The sequence below is a fragment of the Rhopalosiphum maidis genome, chromosome 1 (assembly GCF_003676215.2).
Source record: "Rhopalosiphum maidis isolate BTI-1 chromosome 1, ASM367621v3, whole genome shotgun sequence".
Lineage (NCBI taxonomy): Eukaryota > Metazoa > Arthropoda > Insecta > Hemiptera > Aphididae > Rhopalosiphum > Rhopalosiphum maidis.
The window spans coordinates 6,842,182-6,862,100 of record NC_040877.1 but is presented as its reverse complement, the minus strand read 5'-3'; the positions used below and the strand labels follow the sequence as shown (position 1 = coordinate 6,862,100).

The 19,919-nt window shown below is 26.8% G+C and overlaps 1 protein-coding gene across 1 annotated transcript in view; it reads left to right on the top strand.

Annotated features, from left to right (window-relative positions):
* The first annotated feature begins 6,030 nt into the window (after window positions 1–6,030).
* The window catches only part of LOC113549630 (protein slit), a 121,872-nt gene continuing 107,983 nt past the window's right edge, over window positions 6,031–19,919 (top strand). The window contains exon 1 of the mRNA XM_026951024.1: window positions 6,031–6,503. Within this exon, the coding sequence (XP_026806825.1) occupies window positions 6,313–6,503 (191 nt within the window). The 5' untranslated portion in view covers window positions 6,031–6,312. The remainder of the gene's footprint in view (window positions 6,504–19,919) is intronic.

Sequence of the window (19,919 nt, the reverse complement as noted above, 5' to 3'; positions counted from 1 at the left end):
AGTAAACCAAATGATGGACAGCGGTCGCCTGGTGTAACAAACGATAATTGAATCTACCGTGGTATAAACTCATTGAACGTGGTCTTAATAGGTTAGATTAGGTTATCCAATATAACGACTGGATTACCGCGGTAATTTTTATCGTCTCTCAGAAACACTATTGTCACTGTCATTCTTCTATAGGAAGTCGTTGTGTCGTCGATCAAACCGTCTTCACTCCGTCCCTCGCTAGTACGCACATCAATTTAGTCGTGGTGTTCAATGCGATGCAATTCCAGCGGAACGATTCTTGAACTTTATAGCGTGTCTCGTCATTTCCGGTCAGACGAAACGTATCACATTTTTCTCCAGGATTATACGGTCCAAGGGCACGTCAAGGTAAGAAACACACCATGTCACCTACATAATTATTATTTACTGACTCCTTGTAAAAATACTTGTTATACTGCTTGTTTAAAAGCTCCAACATAATTGGCATAATGGCGTGAATGCAAAAATTGTTATTCATCAAAATTACAGTTTTCTGTTTTTATTATTTTATCTCTTTTCAATAATCGGGCATAGTGTTACACAATAAGGTACGAACAGCTTTCTGAGGGGCCTCAAAATCAAATTCTTCATGGACACTATCCTTTGTATATCAGCAACGGTATTAAAAGATACATTTTTTTATTTTGATTTCGTAGGATTCACGTCTATTGAAATCAATTTCAGATTAAGTAAACAATGAATTTTTTTTAAATTAAAACTGTTAAATGTTACATATTTTATTTTGTTTAAATATTGCTAGATTTGAAGAAAATCGTAATTTTTTTTTAGTAAATTGTTTTTTCTATAATATTTTAAGCTATTATTTATTAGATCACCCAAATACATAATTTTTTTCGTCTTGATATGTAATTACAAAACATTATAGTAAATATTGAATATAAAGTATATCAATAAGCTGCTATCTGTGATAATGTATTCCCTAAATATTATTAATATAGGTACTTTTGTATAAACAACGCGCATTTTTTAAAAATTACAATATTATATTATTATTATTATTATTTATATTTTATACAACATTAAAATACAATAATTTAATGTCGGGATCATCATATTTAAAATAGTTAATCAGTGCCGACATTAATAGCTTGCAGTGCTGTTGTACCCAATTTCTATAATTTAATATATTATAATAATAATAAATAGTAATAACAATACTAAAAATGTATAATATATATTATATAGTTTCTGAAAAAATTCAAAGTTAAACAATGAATTCTCAGAATATTATGAACCGTGCACGCCTACTCGTTCTCAGTATTAGAGAAGTATGTTTTGTTCATAAAACTGTATGTTTGTGTAGTCGGTCTCCTTATAACCCTATTATAAGCTATGGTATTATAATTTAATCTTTTGAATAATATTATACTGCAATTTTTAATTTTTTGTATTAAAAAAAAAAAAATAATCACACTGCAGCAGTTGACTTTGATCAATACAAGAAAAATTCGTTTTAGTATAAAAAAAATTAAAATAATGAATTTAAAAACTGAAATGTTTTTAACACATCATACGTTTATCGAAATAGATGTGTTTGAGTTTCACTTCTGATTATTTGCTGTAAAACGAGTTTTAATGTAGGTAAATATAATATATAGTTCACAAATATAATATATTTTATATTATTTTACATAGCATATACTATAAAGAATCGTCTATGAATACAATTGTGAAAACAGCGATTAGATTTTGTATTCTGTATTGTTGTAGGTTATATAGTATACAGTATACACTATAGCAATCACTTGGTAAATCACTTAATTATGTAATCTACAAAAAAATGGATCACCATTACCCGATAAATCAACTTTCATATGTCTCCAGTAGAAGTGATCCGTATTGTTCCTCAACATTAGTCTTGTTATTCGTTCATGTCGACCATAGATATTTATTCCGAATCTGGTATAAAAAGAATATTACCCATGATTAAACATCCATTTAGGTGTGACTGATGAATATAAGTGGCCTAAGACTGAATGCTTACATAAGAATAATTAAAACATCCACTTGTTTATAATTTCATAAATATAATTTGCATTTGTTAATTATTACACAAAAATACGATTCCTAGAAATTAATTGTTTTACTAATAGGTTGAAATATACATATGAGTATACGTATAATATGATGCGTCAATATAATGAAATTGAATAATAGACTGTAAAAAATTAAACACTATAGACTAGTCTACTAAATTAAATACATTTGACTTTGTAACTGCTTTGTTTGGTAAAGTTATCACTATTAAATTTCAATAATATATTTTGGAGGTCGAATAAAGTCGAATAAAAATCTAAATTATTTATTTTTGTTAACATGACTCGATTACAAATAATAAAATAGCACGTTTCTTAGCTTTAATTCAGTTCATCGTGCTTCTTGAGATTTTAATTTAAGCGTCGTTTTCATCAGAGCTTAAGTTAAATAAATAAATGTACTTCTACTCTTTATTTGTGTTACTTGATTTAAAATGCTCTCAAATTGGCTTAATATACTTTGATTGTGATATACCTAACCTTTTAAATACGTAATTTATTTATTCAATATATATTAATATTATTTATACCTCATAATAATTAAAAATTATTTAAATATTTAAATTCATTCAACTTGATTTTTTTTAGAACTTTTATGTAATATTCTATTCTATTATTCGTTCCAGAACATTATGTTAAACAATATTATAAATAAAAAACTTAGACATTACGCGCATATTATCCCAATAATAAAAGTAAATAGTATCTATAGTTACATTAAATATTTACTTAATTACTAATTATTATATGTACTTTATATAAATTACTATTAACTTACTAAACTAATTATTAATTAGTAATGTATAGAATACCTATAACAATAGTACTTAATTATACTTATATATCCACAATATATGTATTACATATGCAGATATGCTACTCGTATATGTATACAACTAAACATTTGAATTGGTTTTTCCGATTTTATTTTATTCCGAAATTATTTAATAAAAGAATTATTTAATGTGAGCTTACGAAAATTCAATCCCAACTTTTACATTGAAAATAATTAGCTAAACGTAATAAGTTATTACTAATAACATAATGTAATCCAATGTCTATTACTAAAAACGAGTATAAGATTAATGTAATTCGTAAATACATTTAACTTTATTTGTTTGAATAATTTAAACACTCCTTTGTCTGTTGAAAAAATGTATAAACATGCCTTAACTTAACATTGTAACTAGATATAGATACTTATATTTTATTCAATTATATACATAAATTATTGTGATTTGTGGTTAACCATAACTTAGGATGATTCTTAAATCACTTACAACCGTTACAGTCTTTTACATTTTTCAGTAAAATATTTTCTCGTAAAGTATTTCTCCATTTGTTATTGGAATTTTTCAAACTTGATTTTATATATAAAAAAAGAATAATAAACAACAAGTTTGAAATAACTCTATCTTTGTAATTTGATATATAATAAACTTAATAAAAGATTTCACGATATCCTAGTAGCACGTGAGTCAAATTTCAAAAAAAAACCTTTGAAAATTAGATTTATTGAATAAACGTTTTGCTACTGCCTACTTGTATATATTATAATACAATTTAAAAAAAATAACATTATTACTCAATTCATTTTGTAAGTACATTATTGAAATGCATACCTACCTATTTACATACTTGTATAATGTAAACTCACCTGCCATAAACTTTTGTTGCATAACATAATATCTATAATTAGGTAACTAACTATACTTAAATTCACATTAAAAAAAATTTAAGAATGACTATTAGTTGGTTTTTGGTTTGGTGTACTGATAATAACCCGAGCATTGAACATTTAATTTATTTTCATAAGATTTTGTAAAGTGTTTTTTTTTATTATTTTTATTAAAAAATAGCAATTTGAAACCTAAAAAAAGAAATACGTATTTCTGTACATCGTTATTAAAATTATCACAGGTTTTAATTAATAAAACATAAAGTTTCTCTAAGCTTATTTATTTTTTAATTTGTTTATATTTTTATCTTGTCAGTAGTAGAACGAACGGAACTATAATAAAAAGGAATTTATAAACATGTTATGTGTCAAAAAAAAATATTACTATCGAGACAGTCTAACGAGTTAGGGGTACCAAAAAGCAGAAGTTGTTTAATATAATTTGTAGACATAATATAATATATTTAAATATACGTGTATACTTTTTAATGAGGCTTCTGGGGAGATGTACCTACTGGTGATAATAAAGAGAAACAGCTGTAGTATAACATTTGTTGGTCGGGTTTACGTAATATATCTATTTCGACTATTTCCAACCGAATTTCTATTATTCTATTTAGTCGTATAGAGTAGGTAATATTATAATTTTTTACAAACAAAAAAGGTTTTTTTAGGTATACCGTATAATTTTTTTATGAAATAAAAATAGAGAAATATGAGCACATATTGTAAATATGCTGATATATTTGTGTATAAATATGGAAATGGTACTACAGAATGTTTTTTATCCCGTATAGAGTCTCAAATGGAACAAACAAAACTATATACATTGAACATCTCTAGATCGAACCTCTGAATTCATACTTTTAACTTTTCTACTGACTGTTATTTTGTTTCTTTTGTATAGTTCAATATGTTATTCATGCAAAAATCCTGCCAAACATACGTGCCAGTTTCGATTTTTTTTTTTTATTTACAAATTCTGATTTACGTATAGAATTATTGTTTTCGTGACGTTTAAAGTTTCCCAAATCAATTTTATATTATATACAAAACAATTTATAATAAATTAGTCAATTATATACCTATAGAGTTAATACCATAATATTATATTGATCGGTGCAAAATATTCACACACACACACACACACACACACACATCTGTAGTTCAATTTAAAATATATAAAGACTATTGAAACAGCAACAAAACAATGATATAAAAGTGATTTCGATACGGGATTACAAAGTATTATATGATATGATATAAACAGTACAATAAATTAGAACTCATATTTCTCAGTTACTTTAAATTAACTCTCGTTTGTTGTTTTTATATTATAATTAAGTATATACATTGATATTATTTTGCACGATGGATCATAATATTTAATGGTACATATTGGAATTAACACGGAGTCAATATTAAACATAATTTTATGTATAAATTAAAATATCTATGCGTTATGCCATTGTTATAAGATTATTATATTAATAGTATACATTAAATATGCCACCAACGTTCGCTTTCGGTATTGTGTCATCGGTAAAATTATCTTTCTAATGCAAATTTATTGCACGAGTATCTACTTAATATTATACACCTTCGTACGAATTTATTTAATTTATTTAAATAATTTACGTCGACAACGAGATCGACGCTATGGATATTGAGAAACAAAATATACTTATATATTAGTTGAATTTTAGAATTGACTTACTTATTCATACATAAGCATATTGTAATTGAATAAACCGAAATGTTGATCTATGGACAAGAACTGTAAGCACATTTCATAAAAATAATACCGTTTGTTATCGGCTGCACGTATCTCAAGTGTAGAGAACTCGAAAAGAGGTATTTATATTATATTATAATTTATTTTTTCATATCTGATTAAATTCAAACCAGAATGCAAGCCGATTACGGAAAATAAAACGAGGGGACGCATGGCGGACATGGCGTTAAAAAGTACCTTAATACTTATCTATCCACTATAGTAGGAAAATAAGTATTTTTCTAGTTGAAGCAAAGTCTTGCTCAAATGATCCGTAACGGTGCAGAAGACGACAGTGGGCCACAGTGACAAAATTAAAAGAAAGAAAAAACGAAAACAAAAAACGTGTTTGGCAGGATCAAGGAAATCGAGTATACTCCTTTATTACGTTTGAGCAACGTCGGCGGTTGTGACCATGCACCGTCAGAGGTCGTTGTGTGCCAGACGTGTCGACCCCATCCGTTCGTCGACGGTCCAGTTCACCACGCGAGACGTGCCGTGTATAACGCGTATCGCACCCTCGTACGTCATCGTTTTTCGATCGCGATCTATTATAAACATAATATACACACACGCATACGGTCCTATTCATAATAATAATATAAGTACGCTCGGTGAGTGCGAAGATAACGATGCGGTTAATCACCACGCGATCAGGACCTTCGAGGCCAGTGTGATTGGACGTGGTTGTTACTATAACAATAATAATACATTTTTTTTTTTTTACTTGGTTTCGGTTTTTTCTTGACTTGAGTTAATACGAATTTGTGGACATGAAGGTGTTCGGTATCTTGTGTTTGTTGATCATGGCCCTGGACCCCGGGGTCTGGGGCGACGATCTTAATGATCTGGCTGATAATGCCAGATGCCCTTGGCTGTGTTCCTGTGATCAGACTACTGCCGATTGTTCCAGGAAAGGGCTGGATGAAGTTCCCAAGAATTTACCCTCCGATATCGAAAGACTGTAAGTGCTATAACTTCTATAGCAATAGTAGTAATAGTATAATTTAACAGATAAGTGTTATTGTGATAGGCATTAATTAGGCTAAATGGTAACACTTATTTATTTGGTAGAATTAAAAATTTGATCAGAACGAATTGTAAGTATGTCTTTATCATATAAGTAAACATTGTTAAAAATAATATCAATAGTGTACCATATTCAAAAGTGATTCGAATTAAATCTGAATATCATCCCTAAAGGACTATTGTAGCTCTGGTCATGACAGATATGTGACAAACCTTTTTGTTTGAAAACAACCGTTGATCTCGCTACCCCTTTATAAGACCTAGATAGAACTGGTTTTTATTTTAATAAAAACTAGCCACATCAATCATACATTCATTGTCGACCCCTTTTTAAAATTATTTCTGTGGTTGGTCTTATTGATGAAAGCAAAAATAGAGCTGCAATAATTCATTATTTAGTATATAACATAATTGTATTTAAAAATATTAATAGAAATAACTTGTTGGTTAAAAAAACCCATAGGTCATAATTGTAATAGTTGTGATTGAATTATAATTTTATATAAAAAATGAGGAGTAAAAAATTAGATAGGATCATCGTTATATCCTTTATTTTATGTATTTAATAGTTATAGCTACATTCGATGACCTACTGGAATGACATGGCTTTTTTCTTAACATGTAATTTTATTTTCTTATTTTTTTTTTCACGATCATCGTGTTCTTTTAAAAGACAAATAAGATTGACGCAAATTCTACACTTAAACTCATGGACAAAATACCCAGTCATCACAATCATAACACCTACATATATTATTTATATTAAATACAATTATATTTCAAAGTCTTTAGGTTCTAATTCTACATTATATATATTTATATACAAACTACACAAACAAAATATGAATAAATTCAAATTCCGTTCATAATTTCGTTGAGAATTTTCTGTAGGTAATAGAAAATTAATTATCGAAATCAAAATTCGTTGATCCGTTATCATTAGTTAACAGAACATCAGTTAGTTGAAGTGAAAAGAGAAAACAGTTAGAAAAATAACTATAACTGTGTAAATTATTACGTTTAATAGAAAAATACTTTTCTCTTAAAAATATTATTAAAATGATCCAATACAATAAAAGGAGTGCGCAGTGAAGCAATTAAAAAAAATTAAATATATTACCAATTGTGAAATTGTTCATAATTTTGATCTTTAATGTCAATGAATTAACTTATCTTAACCGCTTAGTATATAATAAAATAAAACAGTTTTTTAGATTTTATTTAGAATATTACGACCCACAGATCATTTTCGATTACTAAAATAGACATTATAATTCGTATAACGTGATTATAATTATTAAAAACATATCTTATTGTGTGTATTATAGAGGTGAACTAAAATGGCTTCAAGGTTTTGTACAAGTTGAATGCAATGTATGCATTAAATTGAATGGACTATTAAATATTAAAACTTAAAAATGGTTCTTTCGAGTAACTAGTGTGAAAACTTTTTGACTGGACAAGAGCCAATGTCCGTGTGTTATGATTGATATGACAAGAAACCCCTCTGTTGGCACACGAATAGAAAACCATTTTTTAAATACACATAGCAGCCCTGTAACGAACACTGTGGAGATTTGTTTTTTACGATATAATATTCGTCATCGTATATACATATAATATAATATATCACCAGAATAGAACGGTTAAAAGTCCTATTAAAATAAAACGGCCGTCGTGAGTGGATTCGGCCGTTAGCAGACGACTTACAGCTGGCGGTTAAAAACAAATGTGTATCGCCCCTTGGAATGTCAGTTTTTTATTTTTATTATTATTTTGGAAAACGGTAAATTTTTATACCCTTTTGGTCGTGACCACTTCTTATCTAGACATGATGTCGTCACGTCCTCAGTGCGTGTGTATCTCATCGTAACATCTTTAGTCAAGACAAAATTTATGAGTATTCATATATATATTATATATAGTTACCACGACATGAAGCTTGTATATTATTTCTCAATACCAACTTTTTTTCCTTTTATTTATGAACTGCGGTTCATAAATAGCAATAAGAAACCGTAAACAAGTTGTTTTGAAAGTAAATAGAAAATATTTGTATTTTATCATTATTATTTGTTTGTGAAAAACGGTAAGTATAGGTTTTATAGTTAGAATGGCTGGTCATTGATTCCCATATTTTAGGTATGATCGAATATAGACGAAATCAGTTTTGTTAAAATTCCATTTTCCATGGAGGGTGAAGCATATAGAAATCTATAGAGTGCATTGGACCAAAATGCGTATTTTATAAAAAAAAAAAAAAATGTTTTTGTAGAAGCTCACTATTAATTTACCTGCATGATTGTAATATTTTTAAATTAAATTCAAATATTAAACAAAAAATGCATCAATATATAATATAGCTTTTAGTGATTATTTATTTTACTACGTTATTATAAAATAATATAGGCGTCTTTGATTTTAAATTGTCAACATAATAAATACGATAATTTTCTTTAATTATTTTATGAACATAATATTTAGTAGGCAATTATGTATAATAATGTAATATGTTGAACAAACTATATTATATTTTTTTATAATTATATCATAGCACCGGCAATGTATGTAACTACTTATACTAATAATTGTATAGTATAATATTCATATTATGAAATTTATTATAACTATAAGAGGAAGTATGACATTTAATTTATATTATTTTTAATTTATTCGATGCAGACTAATGTACGATATTATAAATTGCATAAATATTTCCGTAGTAATAATTGTAATTTAATTATAAAAATGCATAATACATTCAATTGTAATTATTTCGTTGTAAATAATTGATACTACTTGTAATATGCATTTTATGAAATACAATTAAAAACTCTTTAGATAACATGTCAGATAAAATGTTTATGGTGATTTTTAAACATCTTGTTTAACACTAGTGGTCAATCACACGCATCATTTTAGCTGGACTTTAGACCGCAAAATCCATTTACCTACCTCTGAGTTTTTTCTCTAACATAAATTATACCATATTATTATGTATTATTACTATTATTGCTAATTATTTCAATATCTTCGTATATACAAAATATTTATATAGATTTCAACGCACACTACACCCCACTCTCGTTTGTCATTTATTTATTCAAATTAACATGCTCACACACCGAGGGTAATTGTAACGATATGTAGTTACCTTTGATAAAATCGTAACGTACTCCCAAATGTATATATAATATTTATGCACAGATTGCATTTGGGATAACGAATATGATTTCAGCGGCAATTTACATCACAAACAAGACTAGGTTTCATATCAAGTTTTAAGCGTAAAAAACATAAAGACACACGTTACATTAAAGTTATACCTTGAAATTTTTTTCATAATTATTTTTTAGTTTATATTTAATTATGTCATCGGTTTTCAACAAGTAAACCATATTAATTATTATTTTTTACTTAAAATTGTGTATACAGTATACACTAATGTATGTATTGTTTTTCAATTGATTTACAATAATATTGCAAACTAATCTTAAATTTACCAATATTTTTATTCTCAAGTATGGAACTGCATGTTGAAAACTATGGATAATAATTATTAATAACATAGAAAATTGTTTTATTATGAAGAAAAAAGTTAAGATAAAACTAATTTAATATTATAAAAATATATTATGTAAATAGTTCTATTATTTTTCTGTTATAGTTATAAAAAGATTTTTAGTACAAATAACCGTTTGCTTATAGTGAAAAATGTTTTAGCTAATGAAAAACCGATCGATTATAATTCATTGTGCTTGTAATTGAAAATAATATAATTTTTATTATTTTAAAATATAAAAATAAATTTTATTTATACCATCAATAAAAGTCAAACCGAAATATTTTAACTGTGGAATTTTTTTTCAATTGAACAGATATAATAATAATCATAATAAAATATGCCATGGCATAAAGAATAACATATGAACCCATACATTATGTTGCTGTATTTATTCTGAAACACTTAATCACGCGTTTATGGTAATCACGACGTTGTTGCCCTGTGCATTCAAGGGGCTTTCAGGTATATTACAAAATATGTCGGGGGATAATTTGAACGAAGCTCGATGTCTGAGGATGCATTAATATATGGTCGGGCGCGGATGGTCCACCGAATTGTGTTTATTGTGCGTGGCGCGTTTTACGGTCCGTACGTGATGATGCGGACATTGAAACGCTTAGGGTAATCTGGGTGTCCGTGATACGATGAATGTAAAAAAAAACACACACACACACACACACACACACACACACACCCACTGGCGACGGCCAGCTAAGACCCAGCTTAAGCTTCTGTGTAATTATTATTATCAAAAAGGGCGATAAAATAGTATATTATACATACATATATAACATATAGGTCTGTGAATTAAATTTAATCGCACAACTCGGGACATCGTTTATTATATAAGCGTATGACAAAACATTAATTTTTGAGATTAGTTACTGATTAATGTAGACTAAGAATAATTTCGAAATATGTCGTGTATTATCGATAAAGTATTTAACAAAGTTCGATGAACGAATAATGTTGCTTCAAAGAGGAAGGAAATGACATTTTAATGTATCATATTAGTATCGTATATACTACTTCGTTTAAACATAAATCAATAAGCTATTTTAGCGATTAAGTTTGATAAAACAACGTACACAATATTCACTCCTCTTTTTATATTTATTTTTATTAGTTCACGTTTATACGTTCATTTTTGTTATTTATATGACAAATATGTATCATCATTGAATTGAATATGCAAATCATGACATTTTTCCGTGTACCTACCTACTTTTTTTATTTTATTTTTAATTACCAAAAATAAAATAGCATAATTTTTATTCTATAATTTTCAATAAATTATTTGGCTTCCTCAAGGCCTTAATAATTGGGGAATTGATTTGGGTGGTGAAATTGTAACAAAATTATTTATCTCGAATAAATGACTATTTATATTTTTCATATTTTGACATCAACCACAATCACATACATTATAACATATTATATAAGGAAAATATTTATAGAATCTAATTTTAATACAACTATAACAAGTTTTAACTGATATATCTGTCAAAAAAATATGTCGAATCTGGTTTAAGAAGTATGTACTTAATATTCCCCTTTATTTGTTTGACCATACGCCTGTTTGACCAAACTTTTTACCCTCATAGACAACTGTCACACCATTTAAAATTTTAGCACCCTTAAAATATAAAAAATAAATTTTGAAAAAATAAGTACTTGGGAAAAGGTAGCCGTGTTAGAAACAAAGGGTAACCCGCGCTCTTTGAATCAGGCATTGCTCTCATTGTTTTCCGATCCCCCACGCGACCTTTGTGTAGGTTACATATTTTCCCAACTGAAAAATATAAATGGCATACAAATGGAAATGCAAAAGAGGGCCATATTATATTCCCAGCGGTCATGATGTGCAGCTTGTACGTTTTATGCGAGTTTCACACACGCGCGCGTACATGCATATATATACATATATATACACAATTTGTTCAGTCGAATCTCCCAAATCAATTTAGCTGTATGAGATAATTTTAGTAGTATCTTCTAGGGAGATACATTATGTATACAGTGCATTATGTCGAGTACCACTCGATCACCGAGTAAGTTGTTAATATATACTATACAATACACCGACTACATCCAAATATCAATTTTCACAATAAGTTCTTGTTACTGTCTTTAGAAATCTAATTAGTTTATGGTATATACAAGTTGTATAGTTTTTGTTCATTACAACATACAAAAAAATAGAATACAGTTTAAGAGAAAAATAAATATTTTAAAGATGATTTACATTCGAAAGGGTAAGGGTATGTTTACGGTCGGTCGGGTAATAATGTGAAGCGAATTTCAATCCCTAATCCATCTCCATTTCAATGGCAAACAATATGGGAAGGTTCGTGACAATCGGAGTGTACAGCTTTCGCTGGGTGGTCTGTATATTCTATTTGGAATTTCTTTCGATCACATTGGATATTTTTTCAATATTGCAGAAACACGTATATTTTTATTTAAATTTTGTTTATAACCCAGTGATAAAAATACTGTCTAGAGAGATGTCGATACGTGGGATTTCGACCCCCTTCTGTGTCCGGAATTGTAGACCACCTCCACACACATACACATACATACATACATACATGTATAATATTAGTACTTTTGAATTGTTATATTCACCATATTAGTACGAGTATATAGATAGATACTTATGTTTTATATCTACGGACAACAATACTAAATCGGTTTATATTTAATATTAAATAAAAAAAAAATGTTCGTAGATAGTCAAAGAACATAATATACGGGATATAATACAATAATAATAATAATATAGTTATGGCCATTCCAAAAAAATCATTTTAAAATATTGGAAACCACAATAATTTTAAAAATAAGTTCGTATAATAATATTATATATATAAAAAACTATAACTATATTTTCGTATATTACGTTTTCAAATATACTTATTATTATACTATTTTATTTTATTAGATTGTCAAGTTAAATATTTCTATAGTTTTGCTTACACAAATTATACATTTGTATATTAATTACTAATTATCAAACGCGTATTCCAAATCTCAAAGATTTTGAATCAGATTTTTACATATTAATGTAGTATGTAAATATTGAGGTTATAGGTAATACTTTATTTTTAGCCATTAATATAGTACACCATATTATATTGCAAATTTTTTAAAAGTAAATTATTAATGTAAATGTGTAAAGTATATTTTTATAAGTGCACATTTTAAATGCTAAATATTTAATAAAATAACTAACAACTATTTTAATTTATAGTTGGTAATATAATATTGTTTTATTTATAAAAACTAAATAGTGCTATTTTAATTATTATGCAATTCTCAAAATGTTAAAGATTTGTTTAGTTTTACGTATTATCTATATTGCTATTCAACACACTTATTATCGTAGATTGACAGTAGCCATGCACATTAAAATATTATGTATAACATAATATTAGTTAAATACCTAATTATTGTAAATTTGTAAACCAGGGATGGAAACTATCTTAGTTATAATATTGTGTCCTGTGTCTTGGGATGTTTTTAGGAGTATTTGTAGTATCTTGTATCCAAAGTCTGAATACTATTTTAAGTAGTTTTAATTTGTGTACTTTCTATACATAAGTAATATATTTATGAGTAAAAATAATGGATACGTTCAGTTGTAATATAATTTATCATATTTTATATTAAATATTTAAATATTGACATTTTGCCTCCGTAAACAAACAATCCGTGTGCACATGAAATCTCGAAAGCTATTCAATATAACATTGTAATAGACAACTGTCAAACAATAAGCCATTCAATATACATTAAATTACGTGGACTATGGAAGAGTTTTATTGTTTTCACGGTGACATGGTATGTGTATTGGGTATACTTTTTATTGACCAAACCCACTCATCAGCGTGTAAATCGCGCTCCGGGGGCCCATGTGCAGCCCTTGTCAGTGTTCTTCCGGCCTCCGTGACATTAACGACGTCTGTGTAATGCGCGGATTAATCATTAAAATTCTGTTTTTATTTGATGAAAAAAAAATTCTGAATGTACACATAACACAATAATATTATATGTTCCACCTATAGATAGTCGGTACCTATATATAATATTGATGTTCTATCCTGTCAGGTTGAGGTCGGAACTGCTTTAACCACTTGTGGAGAACATGCTCACGGGTATAATATAATATTATGTAGGTGTGTGTGCGTGCGTGCGTGTGTATAAAAAGTCCATTAACACAAATATTTTGATAACCACCTGTCAGGTGCACACGCGAGAGACGTTCTTGTCAACGGACCAAACATGAGTGTTTTCTTCTCGACAGACTCACGGGGTAGGGGGATGGATGATTGATGATACAATCAGACGGTGTTTGTACAGTAGAAGACCAACACGAGAATGTAGTAATTAATTTTCGGCCCTATGAATAGATTTCGTTAACCGGCGACGTGTATGTTGCTCGCTATATACTGTTTTGTATCTCTTGTTTTCGGATGTATAGTTTTGCACCCAGGCGATGTCGTATCATAAGCAGCGCGCGTTTTTTTTCATATGCAGTAAGCGCGAACGTTATATTATGTTTGTAATTTTATTCGCTTGTTATAATGTTTACTTTATGAATATCTAAACATCTTCTCCCCTAAATTTTACGTAAATTGCACATTGTCACGAACAATATGTCACAATTACACTCACAGACCTAACAGATCTCATTCTTTTGGTTTATTTTTGTTTCTCTTGTTACTTTTGTGGGATATTTTTTGTATTGAACCCACGCAACGAGTTTACTATTAGAATTATACTAGATAAATGTATTTTTGATGTTATTAGTTTATTTCTTTCATAAATATTATATTAATAAAAATAAAAAACATATACAACGGTAATGACTTACACCTTATTATTGCATGCACTGAAAATAAAAATTCCTTAGCAGGGGACTAACTTAAATATTAAAAATAAAAATACATAATATATAATAGTTGGAGGTCAAGTATAAAACTAGCTATAAACGATAAGATATTTAAAATTAAAACTATGATTTCCATAACAAAATAATTCAAATAGGAAGTTCTTTTAAAGAAATAGATACTGCTCATACTGATATTCTTTAATAATTCTATTTTACAACTACTTAAAGGATGTCGACGATCGCATTATTTTTATATTTACTATTTTAAGCAAGTTGATATATTATTCAAAAGTTGAACATTAGTATTAATTATTATCTAATATTTAATTTAAAGTGAATCTTTGGTTACGATGATTTAATTACTATTTATTTGTTATTTTAAATATGTTGGTATTAAATACGTAATAATAATATTACAAGTATAACAATTATTACACTTTTCAAAATGTATTCATTGTATAATCTAAGCTATTTGGTCTATGTTAAAGAAATTTAGTAAACGAGGCCACTGGCATCACTCACGATTTAAAAGCCTTTGTAGTATTTCTTCGTTGACTGCCTGTATTTGGATTTTAAAACGAACGACATAATATACACGCTCACCAGGCTTATTGACGTTCCAGATGAGGAAGTTATTCATTCACGGCTCTGCACGTTCATTTTTTTTTAAGTGGTCCGATTATGAATGACACCAGCCATAATGGGCGCATTTATTACCGTTTACACACATATAAACGGCAGATATTAATATTATGTCATTTGATAAATGGATTACTTAATAATAATATGTTTGTTATGAAAAATAAAATATATCATTATACTTGAATTTTTCATAACATTCATATAAAATAGTTTTATGTAAATCAGAATAAAACAAAATAAAATATAAAAACCACGTAGAATAATGTTTATTTGTCATATAATTTTAAATCTGTCCAAATTTGAATGAGTTAATTCTGAATTTCACCCCAGTATATTTAACAGAGTTAAATTGTGTATATATTATATAACAATAGTCAATACTATAATATGAAACTTTTATTATTATAAGATTTTTGGATCCTCATATATATATATATATATATGCATTATAATTGTAAAATAAACTGTGTGTCTAATAATCAAGTGTCTCTTGATGCAAATTATTTGTATGCATTTAAGAATACTGATTATTACTGCCTTAGTAAAATAAAATAATATTTTTTTTTTTATAAAATACTATATTAAAAATGTATCAATAAACTATGACTTTGTCTATTAAATATTCTGAACAGCTGCTAGAAATAAAATATGTTATACTCGAGAGCATATAGAATTATTTTAACTGTTGGTGACCCAATGAAAAGGATGTGTCAGATATCACACAGCCACGGGCTTATCGAATATCGGATTAAATAATATCGTGCATACACTGATGTTTGCCTTGTGTAACTACAATATAATAATAACATAATCGGATTATTATATACATCGACAAGACATTCAAACGGCCATAGGGATTATGGACCTAGGTTTTGATCAATACACCGGCGTAGGAAAAATCGGTGTACGTTTATAGAAATGAAATCAGTAGGTACCTATACATTTTTCCACCGCTGCACAATATGCAAATGAGAATTCAATTCTTCTTCATCAAACTCAAATCTGCTGTTATGTACGGACCGAAAACCATAAAATATTAAATATTTACGACATTTAATGAACCGTACCCAACAGGTAGGACGCTCCTATAGGTTATGAAAAATATCTACATAGTTACAAATATATTTTTTAAGAACTTTCTTTCTGTAGGAAAAAAGGGGTCGTTAATCAATTATAATGAATTCTGCTCAATTATTGTTGCTGATTTCCAATTAATATTCAACGTGCACATTGACTGATGATGTAGACTCTGGGTTCATGGATTCTGATAAAGTTTAGAAATATTCATTACAAAAAAAAGGTTTTTAATTAAATGTGCTTGTTTTACATTTGAAAGTTATCATAATGTATGTATTTGTGGTTACATTTTACACACTTTTGAATTATAAAAAATTGATTTTTTAAACTTAATAAATATGATATGGTAGTGTCTTAAATATTATTTTTTTAAAGAGGTATAAATTAAAAGTAAAATAAAAACTTAATTAACTAGACTTATGTTATTGAATCTTTTCTATTCTTTTCTCAGCCTTTTTTGTATTTTATGTATCTTCAAAAATGTTGCTATCACATGTAAAATTCTTGAAACAATTTATTGAACTTTGTAATAATAGTTTGTATTTGACATAAACATAATAAACATTAAACAAACAACAATAACTTGTTAAAATAGTCCTTCAAACTTTATAGACATAAGTAAACGAACTTTCTATACAGTGATATTAATAAAAAAAATATATTCTAAAACATCTAGCAGAAGACATTTTATTTAGTATTATTATTATTATCATTTTATTTTCTGAATAAACAAAAGTTTTTTTTTTGAATTTATGGAAATTGTTTAGATTTTATTGACATTATACAAAACAATTTTTGTAATAAACTGTACATAAAATAATATGTAATACTGGTAGCTAGACTTAGAGCTATAAAAATAGTCATAGCTTTAAACAGTTTTAATAAAAGAATTGAAAAATACATTTAGGAAAGAAAAAAACTGATAAATGTAGCATACATTATATGTATGAAAATGATATTATTCATTACATTAATATAAGTGTACACCTAATCTTATAAGTCGTAGTATTAAATGTATTATATTGTACTATATTAAATACGCAAATCAAATACAAGTTTTAGTTATCTAAGTTTATTCCTATATAATTTACTGTTCATTAACTGAGAATTGTATAGAAACAGGAAAATTATTTTTTACTTGCTTGTCAATTAATTACAAATTCCACTCACATTCTTTTATTTCATATAGCAATTTACGTCAGTATGAAGTTAAACAAATTAACTTAAATTAATATATTGTGCTGTAAAAATAATCGGTTTCATAATATTTTGAATATCAATTTAAATATGATTAAATATTTTGTCATCATTTATACACACACACACACACACACACACATATATATATATATATTATATTTAATGGAATTTATTACATATGGAAATTTATTGGTATGTTAATATTACTTAACATTTTGCTTACTTAAATACTAAAATTGTAAACGGATAATTAATATTTTGATAAAAAATGGCGTTTACATGTTCGATGTTAAGTAATATTATATTATACAGTTGTAGGCTTTGTAAATCTTTTATCAAATTATCATATTAATTTTTCGAAGAACTAACCTATATATTATTGTTTTTTGAAAGAGAAAAATGGCTATAGCATTGAAGAATTGTATAAAAAAAAATGCATTAGTGGGCACTTAAAAATTATAATATACCTAGTATAACATTATATATTTTATCATACTTTTATTGTTTATTTGTTTTTAAAATAAAATATACCCTCTGTTAGTATTTATGTGTACTCCTTATAAATTTTAATATTGAGCATTTTATTCAATTTAAAAAAAAATCTAAGTTTATATTTAATTTTAAATGTATAGTTTTGTAAATTATTTTTAATATAGCTACATATAACTCATTGTTATTTTCTTTTAAGTTGAATTCTATACACTGCTATAGAGGTCTTTGCATTACATTTCATGGATTTATAAACGTCTTATTATTCACCGAGTTAAAAGTGTAGCATATACTAAATATTCATTAAAATTAAAATAAATGTCTTTATCCCTAAAGTATTCTTAATAACCTTATACACCTTCAATATATTTTAGTATATGTGTCATATTTTAACTAATGGGACTTAATGGAATATGAAGTTTAAAAAAATATTCGCTATGAAGTTTTTGTTATATTAGAATAATATAATAAAATTTGTTACATAGAATAATATTTTTAACACACTAATTAAAATAAACTGAAATATATTAATAACTCATTTGTATAATTATAATGATTGTAACTTATATATTTACCCAATTATTATAGGGATGGATTGGTACTTATAATGATATAAATGATGCAATTATGAATTTTTACGTTTTACGTATTTGTGTCATTGAAATTTAGAAATAATTCAGTAATAATATTATTTTGTAGTATTTATTGTATACCTATATTTATGAATGATTTAATAAATCGCTTTTAATTAATAATGTTAAATAACTACTTACAATTATCATTAATTTTTTTATTAATACAACAGAAAATAATTAGTGATAATTAATAAATTAATGATCAATCATTTTTGTCTTCATTATTTCATTTTCTAAATGGAATTTCTATAGACAATTTTTAGTAATTTAAATTGTTCTTAAGAATTTTATTATAACCTACTATAGAGTAAAAAAGTCGATGAGAAAACACTGTTTCGTTTCTTGTTTGATCATGGTTACATTTCTGCTACGAAACGTATGTCAAAGACCTGTAATAATTCAGAAATAGTAAGAAAAATTTTCTTTTTCTCAAAGAGCTGATAAAAGATCAAAGTTTGCGAGAAATTATATTTCTTTTTGCTCGTTACCCAAGCAAATAGGACGAAATAAAAACGAGTAAAGAAAATAATAAACACGTTACTTGTGCATATAATATCGCACCCGCTTTTACTAACTTTTTATTTCTTAAAAAATGTTTTTTTTTCTGTTTATCAGATGGTAGAATGTATTTCGATCGGAGAAAATTGTACATTTTTCTTCTATTTTCATTTTCAATTTGTATTTTGTAGATATCATGAATTTTAAAAAAATTGAAAAATTCTTTTTTTATTTTAATTTAATCAAAATTCCAATAATACTTATTGAATAAGAATTCTCCGGAGAAAAAAATCAGGGATCGAGGGCAGTAAAATATCCGAATTTATAGGGGAGAAGATCGAAAACAGAATA